This window comes from Schistocerca gregaria, chromosome 1, assembly GCF_023897955.1.
Source record: "Schistocerca gregaria isolate iqSchGreg1 chromosome 1, iqSchGreg1.2, whole genome shotgun sequence".
Taxonomy (NCBI): Eukaryota; Metazoa; Arthropoda; class Insecta; order Orthoptera; family Acrididae; genus Schistocerca; species Schistocerca gregaria.
Genome location: NC_064920.1, coordinates 605,497,744 through 605,519,091, shown reverse-complemented (window position 1 = coordinate 605,519,091; position 21,348 = coordinate 605,497,744). Strand labels below are relative to the sequence as shown.

At 41.6% G+C, this 21,348-nt stretch overlaps 1 protein-coding gene across 1 annotated transcript in view; it reads left to right on the top strand.

Annotated features, from left to right (window-relative positions):
* LOC126363888 (glycine receptor subunit alpha-3-like) overlaps window positions 1-21,348 on the top strand; it is a 163,068-nt gene that overhangs the window by 96,383 nt on the left and 45,337 nt on the right. Inside the window, exons 2-6 of the mRNA XM_050008005.1 lie at window positions 2,778-2,845; window positions 8,788-9,014; window positions 9,945-10,027; window positions 10,180-10,329; window positions 17,963-18,161. Of these exons, the coding sequence (XP_049863962.1) occupies window positions 2,778-2,845; window positions 8,788-9,014; window positions 9,945-10,027; window positions 10,180-10,329; window positions 17,963-18,161 (727 nt within the window). The remainder of the gene's footprint in view (window positions 1-2,777; window positions 2,846-8,787; window positions 9,015-9,944; window positions 10,028-10,179; window positions 10,330-17,962; window positions 18,162-21,348) is intronic.

Sequence of the window (21,348 nt, the reverse complement as noted above, 5' to 3'; positions counted from 1 at the left end):
TCTCAATACAGTAGATAGCTTGAATTCATAAGCGTTATAACTTTGATTGTATCGAGTTCCCTATAAAGATCCAGGTCACACCTAAATTTAAGGCATAGAATACTGGAATTTCGCCGGCAGATGTGCCCAAGCGGTTCTAGGTGCTTCAGTCTGGAACTGCGCGACTGCTACGGTCGCAGGTTCGAATCCTGCCTCGGGCATGGATGTGTGTGATGTCCTTAGGTTATTTAGGTTTAAGTAGTTCTAAGTTCTAGGGGACTGTAGTAGTCAATCAAATTGACAGACTGAGAGGGAGCTATTTGAGTAACTCAGAACTGACATTGTATCTGTATCAGCGAGGGGACGGTGTTTGGAGTTTCCTGAGGTGTTGGGGGAGGGGGAAGGAGAGGGAGGGATGGGGCAATGATAGGTTAACGACCTGCCAATCAAAAGAAAGGATTATCCCCAGGGAGTCATAATCCTCTTAACAGAACAACAGGTTAAAGACCTGTCAATCAAAGGAGAATAAGGTTTTCCCCTGAACGTATACTTGCCCTTTAAGTATGCAACCCGCACGAAAAAATTGTCCTCGCACATCTGTTGCCCTATTACTTGTGTCATATAACATATAAAGATAAACCAACGTTCCAATAATGTTACACTGCAGACATACAATAAATAAATAATCCAAATCAGAGTCCATTATATTTATTTTGTCATAAAAATTATTAATTAATAATATACAGAAATTAAGGCACCCTAAAACATAACTGAAAGCACTGTACCTTCAACGCATCATTCAATATGTAAGTAGTGAGTCAGTCATATGGCAAGTTTGTATTACAAAAGAAATATAAAAGAAAATATATGTGTCATAAAATGCAGACAGCAAAAAGCCCCAACAAATAAATACTTCCATTTGGTACCTTGGTGTAGTTAAGCTTACATGGAGGAACTACAAATGGAACATCTAGTGTTCCTCTCACAACTACCACTAACATGTCACTGCAAGTATGGAAACCATGCAATGAAAGCACTTAGCTACCTAAATATAATTATAATATTTACATAATCGACATGCAGCTCGACGTTTAGGTACTAGCATAGTGCTCAAGGTATGAAAGACACAGATGTCAAGAACGCAGGAACAAATACTGCAATCCTGCAATTGCTATGTAATACAATAAAAATAAAATGTGCTGCACCATGCAGTTATAAAGGCTATACAATTAGGATCATGTAGCTTGCTATACGTTTTCACGCTTTATTAAGCTATCAACTTGTCACTTGAGGTTCAGGTATTAGCATAGTGTTCGAGGCCTAGTTGTGAAAAGAGAACTGACAGGGACAAACGGAATGCATAGCATAGTCCAAAAAACTTGCCATGTCTTAATGTTTAATATTTCAAAATACTTTGTAATTTAATAAACACCATAAACAAACTGCGATCATAATTGTCACAACCTAATGGTATGTCGCCCAGTGTCTACGTGATATGTGACAGCGCACAAAATAATGTTCGAGGCCAAAGAACTATGGTACCTATCGTGGAACCAAGAGGAAACACATCGTGTATCCAGCGTGGGCTTTCTCCAGTTCCAATATATGAGCGAAAGCAAATCAAAATCGAAGAAAGAAGGAGAACTCAACTTTCGTGAGATTATAGAATCGCATCATCACGACAATAGAAATTTCGTAAAAACAAATTACAAAAGATTATCAAAAATGGCAAAAAAGTTTTCTCATAAGTTCTAATTGGTCATTCAATAAACAATTCGGAGATCTTTTCTTATAAAAATAAATTCGTAGATTTCCTAAGGTTAAGATTTTTTTCCCTAAGGTTAAGATGCAACGTTCGGGAACATATGCAAGACTATCATGGTGCGACAAATATCAGTAATGCTATGCTTTCTGTCTCTGATATGATATCCGAAAGTGATTTTATTATGAGTACTACGATGTTTCTTAAATCACGTACAAAATGACTTTCCCATCTGTCCCACATAAAAAACACTGCATTCAGCACAGTTCAGTTTGTAAACTCTCATTCTATTTTATTTGTCATCATTCATCTCAATTTTGTGTCTTAACTTAGAATTAAGCGTATTGGAAATTTTAAATGCATGAACTACATTTGACTCCGGAAGTACCATTCAATTTTGTCCGATAACTTCTTTCTATATGTCATGGGAATGAATTTTAATTTATGTTTTAACTTTTTGTCTTGACCTAAAGTACCACTATCGTTGTTATCTTCTCTTTTAGTTTTACATAAAGATCTTCAACTAAGCCCTGAGAGTAGCATCAGCTATAACAATCAAATGTATTTCCTGCACATAAAACTTGTGGTGTACTAATAGGTTGTTGGTATGGCTTCTATAAGTAGAGGGAAGGGAGCATGTGACGTCTTGATCATCAGACTCTGCGTCCTAGGTTAAAGACCAAACTTCTCTGTCGGCCGTAAAGTAATGAGAGCATGCAGCACTCTGATAAGACGTCAAGCTCGAGGGCAACATCAGTGCGATTTGGAAAGAGTAGGTAATATTGCTACATCAGTTCCATCCTCCACCACACTCCCCCTTTTTATCAACAACACTGACTGAACACACAAATACACTGCACGTAATCTCGTCTACAATGAATTGTTCCACTTAAGACACGGCCCTCGTATATCAGGAAACAAAAGAGGACAAAAGGATGAAAACTACCAAATTAGGTGACAGAATATCATTTCACTGTAACTTGCTTTTTTTTAATTTGATGACAAATGCTTTTAACAAATCATCTTTTTGTTACAGGTGAAACAACAGAGGTGTCTGTTTCGCTGTTCATCAATCGAATTTCGGCTGTTGATGAGAACAAAGAGGTAAGTGTGCAGCGTTTCATCTGTTGTATTCAAACAGTCTTAAGATCTCATAATTTTAAAATATGTATATTCTGTTTCCAAATATTCAAAAATAATATTGAAACATGCGTGTAATGTGTTTCGCTTCTTAATGTTAATGTAATCGAAGTAAGTTTTGACAGCAAATTTCATACATTGGCTATAGGGTGCCATTATACAGGATGTCCCATGAAGAATTGACAGTATTCATGGATATGAATGGAACGTTCAACGCAAAACTTACAGTAAATGTGGTTTCTAAGATGCATACCTTAGGAGCTATGCGCACTTCATCTTCGATACTGTGTAACAAATCTCTTCTCCTGTAAGCTCTTTCCTTTTCATCTTTTGGGATGAGGTAGTATGGACCAAAAGAAGAAGAAATTGTCTGGTAAACATGAACTCTGGAATGCATAGAGTTATGATAAATTGCTCAGTAGAACAGATGTGTTTCGCAGTAGCGAAGATGAACAAGGGCTCACAGCTTCAGTATGCACTTTAGAACCTGCGTTTATGAGACTTTTTTGCTTCGAATGATTGTTCCTGTCATGTGCCTGAACACTGACCATTCCTCCAAGGCCATCATGTATCTCGTCCGAGTGTACCTCCATGACAAGGTAGTAGCGTAATAAGCCGCTAGTCCTCGACAGATATAAGGGTACACCTTTGGAACAACTCGTCGCCTTCTTCGTTGTTTACACGTAGACGATTTGTACGCCAGAGCAGCCTAAACATGCTCAATCTAGTTTCGATGTCCATACTATTCTAATAAATACTATGGGAAGCGTTTCAGGCTAAATTACTACATTATTTACTTTCTGACTGGATGCATGGTGTACGTATAATATCTGGGGTTTTTGGTGTTTCTTAAACTGTTTGAAGTGACTCAGATCTTCTCCAGCTGCCTTTTATATTGTACGAGGTGTGATTGGAAAGTTTTAGGAATGGGCCTGTAATTGTACAATGGTGGTACTCACATGCTACTGTGATGCATCTCCTTCAAAATAGTCCCTTTCTGAGTGAACACACCGACTCCGAAGCCGTTTCCACTTTTAGAAACATTCCTGGAAATTATTTCCTGAAGTTTGATAAGGAAGTTCTCTGTATCTGCCTGGATGTCTCCAATTGAGTCAAATCGCTTCCCTTTCAGTGAAAATTCCCGTTTAGGAAAAGGCGCCGAATCATGGGAATATGGCGGTTGTGAAAGCACAGGAATTCTAAATTTGGACAAAAATTCAACGATGGATAAGGCACGATGAGCCGGAGCACAGTCATAGAGTAGCACCCAACTCCTGTCTTTCCACAATGCAGGCCTTTTCTTCCACACCTTTTCGCGCAAACGCTCCAGGACACATTTGTAGTATTCATGGTTAATTGTCTGTCCTCCAGGAGTAAATCCATGATGCACAATTCCGGCAGAATCGAAAGAAACTACCAACATTGTCTTCACCTTCGACCGACTTTGGCGTGCTTTTTTCGGTCGTGGTTAATCTGGAGTCTTCCACTGTGAAGAGTGCACTTTGGTTTCAGTATCATATCCATATGCCCACGATTCGTCACCTTTAATTACCCTATTTAAAAAATTTGAGTCATTTTTAGTCCGATTAATCAGTTCTTGGCACACTTCAAGTAGGTCAACTGGTCACTTGACAACGCTTTTGGAATAAATTTTGCGGACACTCAGTGCATGTTCAGATCCACATTTAAAATTGACTGAACTGCGTAGAAACTTAAATTAAGTTCATCAGCCATCTCCCTAATTGTAAGTCTACAATCAGAGCGCACTACGTCGCGAACTATCACAACATTTTGATTCGTTTTTGAGGTGGAAGGACGGCTGGACCATGGTTCACCTTCAAATGAGTCGCGTCAATTTTCAAATCTGTTTGACCAGACAAAAACATTTGACTAGCACATACAATTATCTCCAAAAACTGGTTATAATAGTTCGTAGGTCTCAGATTTAAAACAAAATTTCACACAAACTCGTTGCTCAGTTTTTACGTCCATTTACACGCGGAGAGAATCCAGCACCAAGCCCTAACAGACCCGCACTCAACCAGCTGCCACAACGAACTGAATAAAGTAAACGCAGTTTCCTGTCAGAGGGCGTTCAAGGACAAGTCAATGACTCACTCCAAACCCTCTGTGTCCCTGCCCGTCAAGCCAGTAAGAAGTAGTGGATCCATTCTGAAAACTTTCCAATTACACCTTGTAGATATTTCTGCTACTTATTATTCTTATTGAATAAAGATGTGTTCAGATTCTACAGCAAGACATCTCATAAACACTTTGGTAACGCTTACAGGATTCCACGATTTTCGGTCAACAGGTTTAAAATATTTAACAATAGAAAGACTTTTAATGTATTGCAATAAACATAATCAAATAAAATTACAAGGCATTTGGAGAATACTGCCATGATACAGTCAACTGCCATAGGTGATAAGGTTTCGATGGCAACTATCGCAGACTGTAACAGCCGATAGGCGGTACAAACAGTTCAGCAGATATTTAACCTACCACCGAGTGCTGAGCAACATCACACAGTCTGGATTCATCTCATCGCTATTGGGTACAGAAGCATCTGCCCCACGCGTTTATGAGAATCTCACCATACATCACAAGGCACAAGGATTATCGTGGGCAAAGGACACTTTTGTGTAAGCTCGAAGAATTGGAAAAGCACCTGAGCTGACAAATTAAAACGATGATCACACTGTACAAGTATGTCTAAAACTGGACGTATATGAGACGCATTCCACTTGTCAGCTGAGCACTGCTCAGACAGGTGACAGAGATATATCCACGTGTGAGATGTTTACATGGGATAAACAAAAACCCCGATGTGTCTGTCATCGTATCTCACTGGAGAATGATACAGGAATCTACTTTAGCGTACTATCGTTTGTTCGACTCTGATTCACGCAGACAACCAGTAATTTCTATAAGACAATAAACTATATCGTCGCTTTCGAATTGCGTCAGCGAAGTTTGACTGCAAACTCGGCAGACATTCGAGTCTTGTGTGACCTCGAGCGAACCTGAGAAACATCCTAATGAGAACATCTGGGGTGCCACTCTGAGCGGATTGCGTGTCTCGTTCATATCTGAGAGCAGTCTCCGTGGGTTGAATGCTAATGGAAAAAGTTCACACTCCAGGATTTTCAAGTTCCTGTGGAGTTCAAGTGACAACGCGTTGCCGCAATCATCACGATGGAAAGGGATGCTGCACTCTTCTAGGTGGGTGTCTCTGCTTTGTTGCTCACGGATGTAAAAGAAATGATTTATAACTGCCTGAGAATACCAAAATAGCCGTGTCACATAACCGTGCCACATAAGAGTGTCATAGTTCAAAAGATAAATCACTATTCAAAAAACAGATGCCTTAACGTTCGTTAGATACGTGTGATACAGACACCAACATGTAACTCACAAGTATTTTCAGCATGACTGTCTCACTGACGTGATAGGATATCGGAAAATCTGCGCTGAATGTCAAATATCCAGTTACCTTGGTGTACGGTACGGTACCTTCTCTCTGCCAGCGTCAGGAGATGAGTGTCACATTAAACAATAGATAGAATATTAGAATCAATCGTGTTTCGAAATTCAAACGCCCCGATCCATCAAGGGTTTACAGAGGTATGGGCCTTACTAATATGCATTATCTATTACAGTATGTTCCTGTACTGCTATTTTTTTTCTAGAACGTTCTGATCAACTAGTCATCTATTTTTCTACAACGTATGTTTGATTATTTAGCACTCCTGCTTTAATAACAATCTCAAATATTTCCTGGATTAAGCACAACAACATTTTAATTCAAATTAAACCATGCTGAGAACTCAAGAAAGATAAACTTGGAATAATAATATCACGTAGTTCGTTGTTCGCAAATTTGAAACCGTCATACATTTTCTAAGTGTATCAGCATTTGATAATTAAGGTAACAGTGATTCTCGTCGAAGATTGTAATGTTAAAGGATATGGGCTAGTTGTACACAGGAATAAGAAAAAATATTTCGTTTCTAGTGTTCCTCTTTACGAGTGAATTACCTATTGTTTATTCACAGAAGCATGACACTCCACCCGAAGAACACTGATAATACTTCTATAAACGTATCCAGAGTTAAATATGGAATTTAAAAAAAAAAACATTAAAATTCCGACAATTTGATCAAGTCCATTATAACCAAAATTGATCCGGTTTCGAGGCCTCTTTTTTGACAAACTGACTGTAGGCTTCCGTCTCGGATTCTTCGGCCAACGTTTGGGTGATGATTTTTCTGACGCTTCGCCAGCGTGAGTAACTGGCATTGTCAGAGCTTCACCCTCCATTGCTGGTGGTGGACTGGCGTCGAGCTGGTGGCCGCAGATTATGTGTCTCTGGAGCGCCAACGTTCAAGGGCTTTTCCGTGATCATTTCCAGTGCAATTCTCCTCTTGCTACCTGCAACGATCGTTCGCTGTAGCACGGGAATCCAAGACCTGTTTACCTTGAGGCTTTCTTGGTTCAAATGGCTCTAAGCACTATGGGACTTAACATCTGAGGTCATCAGTCTCCTAGACTTAGAACTACTTAAACATAACTAACCTAAGGACATCACACACATCCATGCCCGAGGCAGGATTCGAACCTGCGACCGTAGCAGCCTCGTGGTTCCGGACTGAAGCACCTAGAACTGCACGGGCACAGCGTCCGGCGAGCTTTCTTCTTTCTTGTTGAAGCTATTATCATGTTTGTGTATTTCTACATCTTTCCTGAACAAGAGGGTGTGCTGGCTCTTCTATACAGCCAGAACTTCCGTGTCGGTGACTTTTACCAACTGGTCGACCCCACACAGCGCGTGCTCTGACAGGGCCCATTTTTCCACATGCCCCAACTTGCGATGCCGCTTATATTCCGTGATCCTACTTTGATTGATCATCCAGTCATTCCAACATGAACTTTTCCGCATGTGCATGGTATGCAGTATATTACTGACATTGCAAGTGGGTTCCTTTTCTCTTTTGCAGAACTGCGACATTCTTTGATCTTCTTTCTCGATTTATAAATAGTCTTTACGACGTGTTTGCGCAATATAAGACCGATTCTGTACGTCACTCTGGGTTGGGGTTGGGTTGATTTGGGGGAAGAGACCAAACAGCGATGTCATCGGAGTAGGGAAGGATGGGGAAGGAAGTCATAGGAACCATTCGGGCATTTGCTGAAGCGATTTAGGGAAATCACGGAATACCTAAATAAAGATGTCCGGACGCGGGATTGAACCGTCGTCCTCCGGAATGCGAGTCCAGTGCGCTAATAATTGCACCATCTCGCTCGGTGTCACTCTGGAAATGTATGGCATAAAGCGGGACTCCGACAGGGAAGTTGTGGCTGTAGAAAAGAGCTATCACAACCGCTTATTCAGAGGAGCTATAGAAATACAAAAACATGAGAATAGCTTCGATAAGAAAGAAGAAAGCCTCAAGGTGAACGGATCCGGTATTCCCGTGCTGTAGCAATCGACCGTTGCAAATAGAAAGAGGAGAACGGCACCGGAAATGATCACGGAAAAGCCACTGGGCTTGGTGCGTCAGGAACATATAATCTGCGACATCAAGATCAACTCTATTCCATCACTAGCAATGGAGGGTGAAGCTTTAACAATGCCAGCCACTCGTGCTGGCGAAACGTCAGAAAAATCATCAAACAAAGGTCGGCCGAAGAACAAGAAACAGGAGCCAACAGGGAGTGTGTACAGTATAATCGTTTCAACATTTTATTATAACTCAGAAACTTCTATTTTTTACGTGTAATAGACGAAAAAATGACGCCTTTCAAACAAAGCATGTGTTACGAACATGTCTTAAACTGTACATCTACACTTTTGGTGACGCGTTCTTCTCTGCCTGATTTGTGAAACTGTCGGCATTTGGCAGGAGATCTCACTTGACGTATTCCTGTACGTGCACTGGAGGGATCCACGCGTGCACATCCGCAATGACACGGACGTGAACCACGTGGAGCTGACCTGGAAACACCGAGAGCGGTTCTGGGTGCCCGATCTGTACATCCGCCAACTGCGAGAGATGAAAGTGTTATCGCTCTTCCAGGAGATGACATCTCTGCGCCTCTTCCGCAACCACACCATGCGCATCAGCATAGGGTGAGTTGAATGTCGGTGCCTGACGCACGCAGAATCCTGAAGCTGAACGTTTAGATACTGGGACCAGTAAGAACTTCGAGAATTGGCTGGAAACATGTGTGACGACTAGATGTAGGAATTGGTACTAATATTAGCACTTCTCTGAAAAAGCTCTTGTAAACAAATTGGCTTAAACGTTCGGCCAAACTCACAGTTATTTTCCACCCACACACGGTCAGAAAACGTGTCATCTTTATGTGTCGACAGATATTTACCCACGCAGTTCCTTGTTATCGTGGACTAGAAAGTGACACCAAAAAGTACAATATCCTGAAAGGGTAACAACATAGTTTTTTGACAAAACCTGTTTAACTTTCAAGTACCAATGCGCAACATCTCAAACAAGCAACTGGCAGTCATCTGCGGCTTCTTTGAAGTGCACTCGAGAATAAAATTTACTATCAAACGGTTTTTTCCAATCTTCCTAATGTCAGTCATTATTTACAAAAAGTATGCTATAGTCACCGTCTTTCGATATCAGTCTTGTCTTGCAATCTTCAACACGTGACAGCAAAGTAAATATAAATAACTCCGAAAAGAAAAAAAGTTTAACTATCAGATTTGCACAGACACATTAGTTAGAAACTGTTTCAAAACTACATATAAAGCAGTAACCGATCACAACAGTTTATTATGCTCCGATGCACACAAAATGAATGCACTGTGCACTACAGCGTTAAGCTGCAAACAACACTTCTTACACACGTATGTTTGCAATACTTGTTGAGTATGAAATATCAACCAAAACATATCCATTTCACTTTGAATAAAGATTCAAGTTCATTAGGTAAACACGTATTTTAAGTATATAATGCAAGAGTCAGGTTCATTTAATAAATATGTATTTTTCTTAAGTATTACGCAAGTAAATGTGATGTCTAATGCTTTCAGAGCTACGGTGATCATCAAGTGTGACATGGATTTCGTGCTCTACCCGCTGGATGTACAAAGATGCGACGTCGACTTTAGTAGTTGTGAGTAACGCCCATAGCTTCATTACACGCTACTCGCGCAGTTTCGTTTCCACAGCGTGTTTCCTGCTTTGAATAACTCACGTAGCCTTTCGGTTTTTGTCTTTGTAGTAATTAGTACCATACATTCATACAGGAATTGTTCGTTTTTCCAGACAAATACACGATCGCGGACATGAATTTTAAGTGGGTTGGTGAGAAGGCCCTAAGTTTCCCAAGCGACTTCGGTGACGGTTACAGGCTTCCAAAGTATGTTGTGTCCTTTTCTACGGAGGACTATTCTCAAGGTGTCTATTACGGCGAAGGCAAGTATTCATTTACTATAATTATCTTCTGCAAAATGTTTCCCTATGTGAAGTGGCTTCTGTAACTGATTAAATCTAAACAAATCCTATACACAGGGTATTCCTAGTTACTCTTATCAAATAACAAATTTAATATTATGTGAATTATCTAAAAACTAAAAACACTCTAATAGTGTAATTCTGAGTTCCAAATCGGAAAATACAAAATTCATCATGAACCACAGGTGTTTTTGTCGTGATTTGAATATACGATAACAGAGATGGAAACTAAACTATCAGGACAGACAGGATTTTTCATTAAAACTAGCTTCCAGTTAACCGAAAGTAAACTGTACGACCCTTTCCACAACAGACATGTACTAAAAACTTGCCCAAAGTGTGAGTCAGAAACGTAACATAAAAGACAAGATGGAGCCATAAATCTACTGTAAATAGTATACGACTTAGGATTACAGTGTCTTTCATGGCATGTGGCATGCACTCACTTCGTAAATTCGTAACTGCAGCTGATCTGACTTCGGATTTCTGTTTCAAAAATTAGAGCCCCATCTTAACGAACTAAATTTCACTCATATATGTAATTGCACAGTCCAGACATAGGCTTACACTACGAAGCAATCAATATAATGCCTGTAAAACATGTGATCAGTCATACTGCTAACAGAGATGTGTGGTTAAATTTCACGGAAGTATATTGATGTTAACTACATTGTCTGGCATTTGAAAATAAAGCTAGTCTTTGAGTAACGCATATCTCAGGGCGAAAGCTTCATCTATAGACTTGTTTATCATCGCAAACTAAGGTTGCAGGAACCGCAACCGGTATAAAATTTTGACCTCAACAAAGAAATAATGTTTAAAGTTACACAGAAATTCATGTTAAAAACACTACATACCTGTTTCGTCTTTCTATAGTTATAAACACTATTTCCAAAACCAGTTTTCTTCTTGTTTTGTGAACAAATGTTGCTTGAAACATTAGATTGTAGCTCCGAGAGCAGCGGTATCGCCTCAAATACAAAGACTATTGCAACGCACAGTCACAGAGTAGGAATATCTATGGAGTGAACTTTCAGATGCACAGAGCGGAATTTTGTCACCAATATATAGACTCCAACAGTTACCAGAGCGCGGAGTGGCTAAGGTTTGTCCGGAAGCGCACTGCAGACTTTCACTGGCAGACCCCGCTGAGACATAAAGTGAATTTTGCAAACACTTTTCAAAGGCACCTCAATGACTTGCATTCGATATCTGTAATGAACTTGCGGTTAAAACTATGAAGAGATAAAAGTAAGGATATTTCATTTTTTTGTGACAACGAATCACAGCTAAGACGTCGCTAATTATTTTGCTATGGGAAAAGAAGGGATAATATAACTGTTTTTTAGGCTTTCTATTGCACTTGATCATGTCACTGAGTTTCTGTTTTAATAACTTTTGGAACTATGGGATGCAGTAAGTTGGCTATTTATTACTCATTAAAATAGCTTTAAGAATGATTTTTTTAATTTCCTTTCTCGTGCCATATGTTTAATCATCAATCATTTTTTTGAGAACTACATTATTAATCATAGATACTCATTCTGCATGACATTATTATAGTACTATAGTTTCGTATTGTAATTACTTTGAAATAAGCAAACTGGTATGTACCTTTTTGTAATCCAATGAAAATGAGTCAGGCTGTCTTATATAAATCTCACCTGCAAGTGAAAATTACTCGAAGTGTTAATACATTCAACGAATTGAATACATTCAACGAATTGACTGGCTGCATATTCCCGCTGTATCGAACGTATTTATCACTTATTTCGTAAATATATGTCCATACAGACGATAAATTACTTCTGATTTATTAACTCCTTATTAAGTAGTGGCTCGATATCAATCGACACACAACTCGCCTCTTTCTGCAATGATAACTTGAAATAGGCCTCTGTTGCTCTTACCTGCAAGAAGAAACGTTTCCTCTTTTGCCGTACATTCATTTGTACCAATTACTCACCATTGCCGTTACTAAGAGATAAATGTGTAAAAACAGGACAAATCAAAGTGTAATATTAAAAGTTTCAGTCTTAGCTCAGTATGAAAATAAAGAGAGTGTCTATTTTGGTGTGCTGTTGGCCTCATGTACAGTACACTATTCTCACTCCATAGATATTCCTCGTCTTTGTACGCAGTCGTCATGAAGGTACACCTTCATGGCAGACGTTTACAGTTATCTCTATTGTCGTTTTACCTGTCTACGTTCTTTGATATATTACGGAAAGCACAATGTATGGTGAAGATTCATTTCAAGGAAAACATTGCGGTGAACGACAACAGCGAGACGGCATCGTGTTAATAGTGATTGAACTGTAAACTTGCAGTCACCTGTTGCCGAACTTAAAAAAACTAGAGGTATACTATTTTTCTGTATCTTTGACCGCTCGTATAAGAAATATAGACAGATTATTATAACATTACGACAAACTACAGAACGTTGCATAATATGCCATTCTGTTAGAGGGACTGCCGTTCCACCGATACTATTAATGAAGCATATTCTGAGGTGGATAAAACTATCTTTGATTATAACACCCATATGGATCGCAGATTCGGCTTTCGCTGTAACTGCATGTACAACTATGTTCAGTACACAAGATCCTAGTATAATTTATTTCCTCAGAAGTTGGTCAACATGTTATGCCATCAGAAAAGGAAAAGCAGATTCTGAAACTAAATTTGGCTCTAACAACAGTAGGGCTTTTGAGATCTAAGTTAATCGTAAATACGAAAACAGACAATAAACATTATTGATAGAGGTTCATAAAACAGATGGTGGAAATTTTAGGTACATAACCATATCAACTCGTGAAATAAGATGTGTAGGAATATTTTCCCAGGTGTTCTTGCTCCAAATATGTGCTGCTATTGAATTAGAAAATAAGACAAACTCAAGAAAAATCAGTATTTCACGGTATCTCCGTAAAACTGAAAATCTCTGTGATCTCTACAAATCCAGTGTCGCAAACTTTTACGAGTGAAACGGTGACTATTTCGCAACACTGTTGATATATCATGCTGCAAGTTCGCCGTCTTGACACAGGTAAATGAGTGTCCATCTCTTTCTAGTAAATAACCAGACACTCTTAACTGCATCGCTTCCTTTATCACAGTGACAAAGAACTCTACTCCTGAAACATTTTCTGTTTATTTCACAGTTTATTTCAGTTTCACATACCAGACATGGCTTAGCCACAGCCGAATTATTTGGTTGCCTAGTTGGAATAAAATGTACATCTTTCTTCTACAATTATTACAATTTGTCCATCATACAGCTGCGACAGTGGCACCTTATGCAGTACACGCTTGTATCCGGTAATTAGTGGACTAGATACTGTTTAACACTGAATACCGTTTTTTAGGTATCCATGTACAATGAAAACTATGTGAATGTTGTGCCGACATTCCCGAAGGTTGTTATTGTATTTTCTTTTTTTACTTTTTTAGTTGAATTATTTATTAGTGCCCATTAGCTGCAGCTTTTTCTTTTATGATTCGCATTTCATTCCGTAGGTTCTCATAACTGAGTGAGATTTTTAGAGCTCTATGAATCATTGAGTGGTATGCCGCTAGTGTGTGCATGTGGGGGTGGTAGGAGGAAGCGTGTATGTTTGTGTCAGTGGTGTTTGGTTTCCTGCAACTGGGGAAGACATATTTGTTCTCTTGCTTGCAGATATTTAGCTCAAGGAAGTTCATGGTGTTATTTATTTCCTGCTCACAGCTGGATTAAATGTTCCTGTGTACTTTATTGAATGTTTGGAATACGTCTTGAATATCATCTTCGCTTTCAGCTTCAGTGATTAGAAATGTATCACCCACAAACCTTCCACAGAATTAAGCTTGTTGAATGAATGTTGGCTTCTGTGTGAAAAATTTGTGCTCTGTTTGGTTGAAGAATGTTTTGGCTATAGTTTCCGATATGCTGTGACCCACAGCTAGCCCACTTGTTTGTGTGTAGATTTTTCCACTGAAAGAGAAGTAATTATATTTCAATACCAGTTCCAACAACTTGAAAAACTCCATGGTTTCTGCAGGGGAAATCTTCTTGTATTTTATTAAGTTAAATTTAATAACAGCTGTTGCATTATGAATGGGAATGTTAATATATGAACTAGTTACATCTAAAAAGATGATTTGGCATTTGTTAGAATTGTGTATGTCCTTCAGATCACTGACAAATGAAAGGCTATTTTTTAATGAGCAGTTACTTTCAGACAAAGTTATCCTGTTGTACGTTTCTGAGTTTGGGCAGAAATTTATAGCCAGGGTAATTCATTGAGTTTGAAACTGGTCGTATGGGGACATTTTTTTGTGAGTTTTTAATTGAGATTTTAGGTGTGGCTCTATTGAATTCATGCTTACAGAGTGGCGATTTTCTTTTCCACTAAGGAGGAAGTTAGTTTTCTTGAGCTGATGTGGAGTTTGTTGGTAAGGTCTTTGTCTGGACGTCTGATATTACGTTCTTCAAAAACCTTTAAGATTTTCTAGATACATCCATTTTCATGTGTAATTTCTGTTGAGTTGCCTTTGTCTGCTTTAATGACAATTGCTTTATGATCTTTCAATTTAGCGTTTGGTGTGTAGAGAGCTTCATTGTCATGTTTCTCTTGTGGTTTCTTTGTCAAGCCGATTTGTAACTCTTCCTGCTACAGGATTTTTAATGATAGTATGTAATTTGGCGACATCTACCGCATTTTAGTAACTATTATCATCTATTTAATGTTTATAGTGTTGAGTGGTTGCTCTGAAATATAACACTGGCATCCTATGCAATGTACTCAGGTATTTAGTGGCTTAGATATTCTTAAATACTGCACAACAAACTTTTCTTTTGTTTATCGGTATAAAATGGAAACCATATACTCCAAGTACTCTGTCAATAATCCCGAAAATTGTTATGGCAGATATGCGATCCTGGCAACTGCTTCTTTGTCATCTCTGAGCTTCTTCCGTAGGTGCTGTTGACTTGTGTTACAGGTTACTCTAGTTTTGTAGGAATGAGACCTTGTCCTTCCGTTACTGCTCTGGCAACACCTACAAGATTCTGCTGAAGTATAACTATTCATAGAAGTTTCATTTATAATGTCCCATGTTTGACGAACACACTGCAATTTTATCATAGATTCATAATTATGTCATTTTCATGTACGAGAATCTTTTCATTGTATACATGAACGATTTGTATTATGTCGCACAGAACGTTCTCACATTCTTTTAGTTCTTTCTCATAAAAATATTTGAAGAAATTAATTTCACGTGAAAACAGGCATTTCTCTTGTTCTTTGCTGGGGTCATGACAGATAACAAATTATTAATCGCATTTACTGCTGTGCACTCTGCTGACTGTGGTGCTTAATAACGGAAATAATATTTTTTTCGTTACGGTTTCTTTACTTTCCTAAGGGAGGAAATTTTGTTCGTGTGTTGCTTCAGTGTGAATCTGGAGTGAAATATTAAATACTGCTGTGAAGTAATGGAAAAATTATTTATTTGAATCACCTTTTTATTTGTGATTCTTCAGTTTCTCCCGGCGTATTTGTTGCTCGATCAGTCCACGGGTGTACTGCCTGTTGATAGTGTCCAACGGGAACAATATTTCGGCGATCAGACATGTCGCCATCGTCAGGTGTGCTGACGAACAGTTCGTCAGCGCACCTGACGATGGCGACAGGTCTGATCGCCGAAATATCGTGCCCGTTTGACACTATAAACCGGCAATATACCTGTAGACTGTTCGAGCACCTTTTTATTTGCTTGTTCACAGTAATCTCGTAAATGTTACACAGAAAATCTTAACGACAAAAAAGACGTTGGGCTTCTTTATATTCCTATCCCTAATGCGAGACGGGTGGTTCAAATTTTTACATCGCCCTCAGTTGTCTTCTTCCTCTTTTGATGAAAATTACACTCCTGGAAATGGAAAAAAGAACACATTGACACCGGTGTGTCAGACCCACCATACTTGCTCCGGACACTGCGAGAGGGCTGTACAAGCAATGATCACACGCACGGCACAGCGGACACACCAGGAACCGCGGTGTTGGCCGACGAATGGCGCTAGCTGCGTAGCATTTGTGCACCGCCGCCGTCAGTGTCAGCCAGTTTGCCGTGGCATACGGAGCTCCATCGCAGTCTTTAACACTGGTAGCATGCCGCGACAGCGTGGACGTGAACCGTATGTGCAGTTGACGGACTTTGAGCGAGGGCGTATAGTGGGCATCCGGAAGGCCGGGTGGACGTCCTGCCGAATTGTTCAACACGTGGGGCGTGAGGTCTCCACAGTACATCGATGTTGTCGCCAGTGGTCGGCGGAAGGTGCACGTGCCCGTCGACCTGGGACCGGACCGCAGCGACGCACGGATGCACGCCAAGACCGTAGGATCCTACGCAGTGCCGTAGGGGACCGCACCGCCACTTCCCAGCAAATTAGGGACACTGTTGCTCCTGGGGTATCGGCGAGGACCATTCGCAACCGTCTCCATGAAGCTGGGCTACGGTCCCGCACACCGTTAGGCCGTCTTCCGCTCACGCCCCAACATCGTGCAGCGCGCCTCCAGTGGTGTCGCGACAGGCGTGAATGGAGGGACGAATGGAGACGTGTCGTCTTCAGCGATGAGAGTCGCTTCTGCCTTGGTGCCAATGATGGTCGAATGCGTGTTTGGCGCCGTGCAGGTGAGCGCCACAATCAGGACTGCACGACCGAGGCACACAGGGCCAACACCTGGCATCATGGTGTGAGGAGCGATCTCCTACACTGGCCGTACACCTCTGGTGATCGTCGAGGGGACACTGAATAGTGCACGGTACATCCAAACCGTCATCGAACCCATCGTTCTACCATTCCTAGACCGGCAAGGGAACTTGCTGTTCCAACAGGACAATGCACGTCCGCATGTATCCCGTGCCACCCAACGTGCTCTAGAAGCTGTAAGTCAACTACCCTGGCCAGCAAGATCTCCGGATCTGTCGCCCATTGAGCATGTTTGGGACTGGATGAAGTGTCGTCTCACGCGGTCTGCACGTCCAGCACGAACGCTGGTCCAACTGAGGCGCCAGGTGGAAATGGCATGGCAAGCCGTTCCACAGGACTACATCCAGCATCTCTACGATCGTCTCCATCGGAGAATAGCAGCCTGCATTGCTGCGAAAGGTGGATATACACTGTACTAGTGCCGACATTGTGCATGCTCTGTTGCCTGTGTCTATATGCCTGTGGTTCTGTCAGTGTGATCATGTGAAGTATCTGACCCCAGGAATGTGTCAATAAAGTTTCCCCTTCCTGGGACAATGAATTCATGGTGTTCTTATTTCAATTTCCAGGAGTGTATTTTGAGGGCTAGCAGAGATGTAAGCTGAATTAGGAGCTAATCGGTACCGAAACACGTCAGGATGGAAAATCAGGATATTAATCGGATCAGTTTAAGTCGCATTTTAAGATGACACAATGTCATCATTTGCCAGTCTGACTGTCGTTTCCATTAGAATCAGACCTTTTGCATTGTTGTCTCAGTACACCTTTATTGTCGACCGAAGATTGTAAAACGGACCAGGCGCTACGAAGTGAAAATACGTGACGGTGTGCGCACAGGCAACCACTCGACGGCCCGCATGCACATCACGATGAGCCGCGAGCTGCGCAGCTACCTGCTCGAGACGTACTTGCCCAGCTCGCTGTTCGTCATCATGTCGTGGGGCAGCTTCGTCGTCATCCCTGACATGGTGCCCGGCCGGATGGTGCTGCTCGTCACGACGCTCCTCTCCCTCGTCACCATGTTCGACACCGTCAGGTACCGCCGCCAGCCCGGCTCTGCGCTGTCCAGCCGTATCGCTTCCAAATGTCTTCACACACACACACACACACACACACACACACACACACACACACACACACACACACACACACACACACACACACACCCACACCCACTCGCTAAACTAACGTCTCAAGACTGCCTGAAGTCGATAAAAAGCACGAGACTCACAGAAATTGTAAACGACAGCACTGTTCTCCTAAGACTTACTTAATTCAGTGCAGATATATTCTCCCAGTCACGTACATCGTGTACACCGCTTGCTATACCGAAATTTGTGAACAGAGTTTCTGGTAATGAACTGAAAACAAGGAATCGCCTTTCCGGAGGCCACTGTCATGACTGCGTTGGCTATTATATGAATGATAAGGCGAACTTAGTGTTTTATTAGGCTTGTCCGTGAGCGTTGTTAGCTAACCTATGGGACCGTTCACAGTGGACCAGTAATTTAGTCTGTACCAGTGATCTAGTGACTAAACCTTTTAAGACAACATTACAGCCGAGAAGTTCATTTTTAAGTAGGATGTTTAGGTTTTTTTTAATTGGTAACGCCGCTTAGCGCTCGGTATGAAAAATCACTGGCTGTGTTGTGCGCAGTCTGTGTTTAGTTTGCATTGTTGTCTGCCATTGTAATGTTGAGCAGCGGCAGCTGGATGCTAACAGCGCGTAGTGTTGCGCAGTTGGAGGTGAGCCGCCAGCAGTGGTGGATGTGCGGAGAGAGATGGCAGAGTTTTGAAATTTGTAAGACTGGATGTTATGAACTGCTATATTTATTATGACTACTAAGGTAAATACATTGTTTGTTCTCTATTAAAATCTTTCATTTTCTGACTATACCTATCAGTAGTTAGTGCCTTCCGTAGTTCGAATCTTTTATTTAGCTAGCAGTATTTGCGCTCTCTGTATTGCAGTAGTTCGAGTAGCGAAGATTTTTGTGAGGTAAGTGAATTGTGAAACGTATAGGTTAATTTAGTCAGGGCCATTCTCTTGTAGGGATTATTGAAAGTCAGATTGCGTTGCGCCAAAAATATTATGTGTCAGTTTAAGCACAGTCGTGTATAATTTTTCTAAGGGAACGTTTCACATTAAATAATTTAACGGGGTGAGTCCAGTAAAATGGAAAGTAACCAGTCGAGTACCTAAATCTGTACCTACATCTACGTGCACTGATGTGACAAAAGTCTTGGGGTATATTCCTAATATCGTCTCGGACCTCCTTGTTCCCGGCATAGTGCAGCAACTCGACGTGGCATGGACTCAGACATTCGTTTGAAGTTCCCTCCAGAAATACTGGGTTTTGCTGTCTCTATAGCCGTCCATTCCTGCAAAATTGTTGCCGGTGAAGGCCTTTGTGTACAGGCTGACCCCTCGAGTATATCCCAAATATTCGATAGGATTCATGTCGGCCGATATGGGTGTCCAAATCATTCTCTAGAACTGTCCAGAACGTTCTTCGACCCAGTCGTCAGCAACTGTGGCCAGGCGATATTGCCACCCATAAAAATTTCATCGTTGCTTCGAAAATTAAAGTTCTTGAATGGCTGCAAATGATCTCCAAGTAACCGACCATAACCACTTCCAGTGAATGATACGCTCAGTTGTACTAGAGAACCCAGTCCATTCCATGTAATCACAGCCTACACCGTTATGGAGCCACCACCAACTTGCACAGTGCCTTGTTGACAAATTGGATCCGTATCTCCGTGGTGTCTGCTCTACACTCGAACCCTACCATCAGCCCTTATCAACTGAAATCGGCACTCATCTGACCAGGCCACGGTTTTCTAATCGTGTAGGGTCCAACTGAAATGGTCACGACCCCAGGAGAGGCGCTGCAGGTGATGTCGTGCTCTTGGCAACGGCACTCCCGTCGGTCCTCTGTTGCCATAACCCATTAATTCACTGTCCTGACGGATACGTTAGTCCGACGTTCCATATTGACTTCTGCGGTTATTTTATGCACAGTTGCCTACTGATTAGAACTGACAACTCTACGTAAACGCCATTGCTCTCGGTCGTTATTAAGTTAAGGTCGTCGCCAACTGAGTTGTCCGTGGTCTCGTTCACGTAATATTGCATTCCCTTACGATTTCCGAAGTGGTGTATCCCATGCGTCGGCCCGCCCGGTTGGCCGTGCGGTCTAGATCACGGCTTTCCGGGCGGGAAGGAGCACCTGGTCTCCAGCACGAATCCGCCAGACGGATTTGTGTCGAGGTCCGGTGAACCGGCCAGTCTGTGTGTGGTTTTTAGGCGGTTTTCCATCTGCCTCGATGAATGCGGGCTGGTTCCCCTTATTCCGCCTCAGTTACACTGTGTCGGCGATTGCTGCGCAAACAAGTTCTCCACGTACGCGTACACCACCATTACTCTACCACGTAAACATAGGGGTTACAATCGTCTGGTGTGAGACGTTCCCTGTGGGGTCCACCGGGGGCCGAACCGCACAATAACCCTGGGTTCGGTGTGGCGCGGCGGAGGGGTGAAGTGGACTGCGGCAGTCGTCGCGGGGTTGTGGACCACTGCGGCTGCGGCGGGGACGGAGCCTCTCCGTCGTTTCTAGGTCCCCGGTTAACATACAGTACAATACAATCCCATGCGTCTAGCTCCTATTACCATTCCGCGTTCAAAGTATGTTAATTGCCGTCGTGCGGCCATAATCACGTCGTAAACCTTTTTACATATTTCGCATAAACCACATGATTGCAAATAACAACTCCGCCAGTTTACTCCCTGTTTACACTTTACGTACGCGTTACTACCACCATATGTGTATCTGCATATCGCTATCCAATGCATTTTTTCACATTATTCCACGTACACCTACTAATCAAGTCACGCTACGGTGGATGGCGGAGGCTACCTTGTACCAGTACCAGTACCCTTTCCTGTTCCAATCGCAAACAAAGACAGCCTTAATTTCTCTTAACTCGTCTTTGTGGTCCTTAGGCGAAATGTACGTTGGTGACAGAAAAGCCATTCTGCAGTCAGCCGTAATAACCGATTCTACAAACTGTTACATTAATGAGTATGAGGATGGTATCTGTTCCCTAAAGAACAGATACCATTGATGACCGTGCAGCTTCTCTAGAATGAAATGATAATTAAATCGAAACCCTTAGCTGCCGACAGGTGTAGTTGATAAACATCAATGGGGACAGCTGAA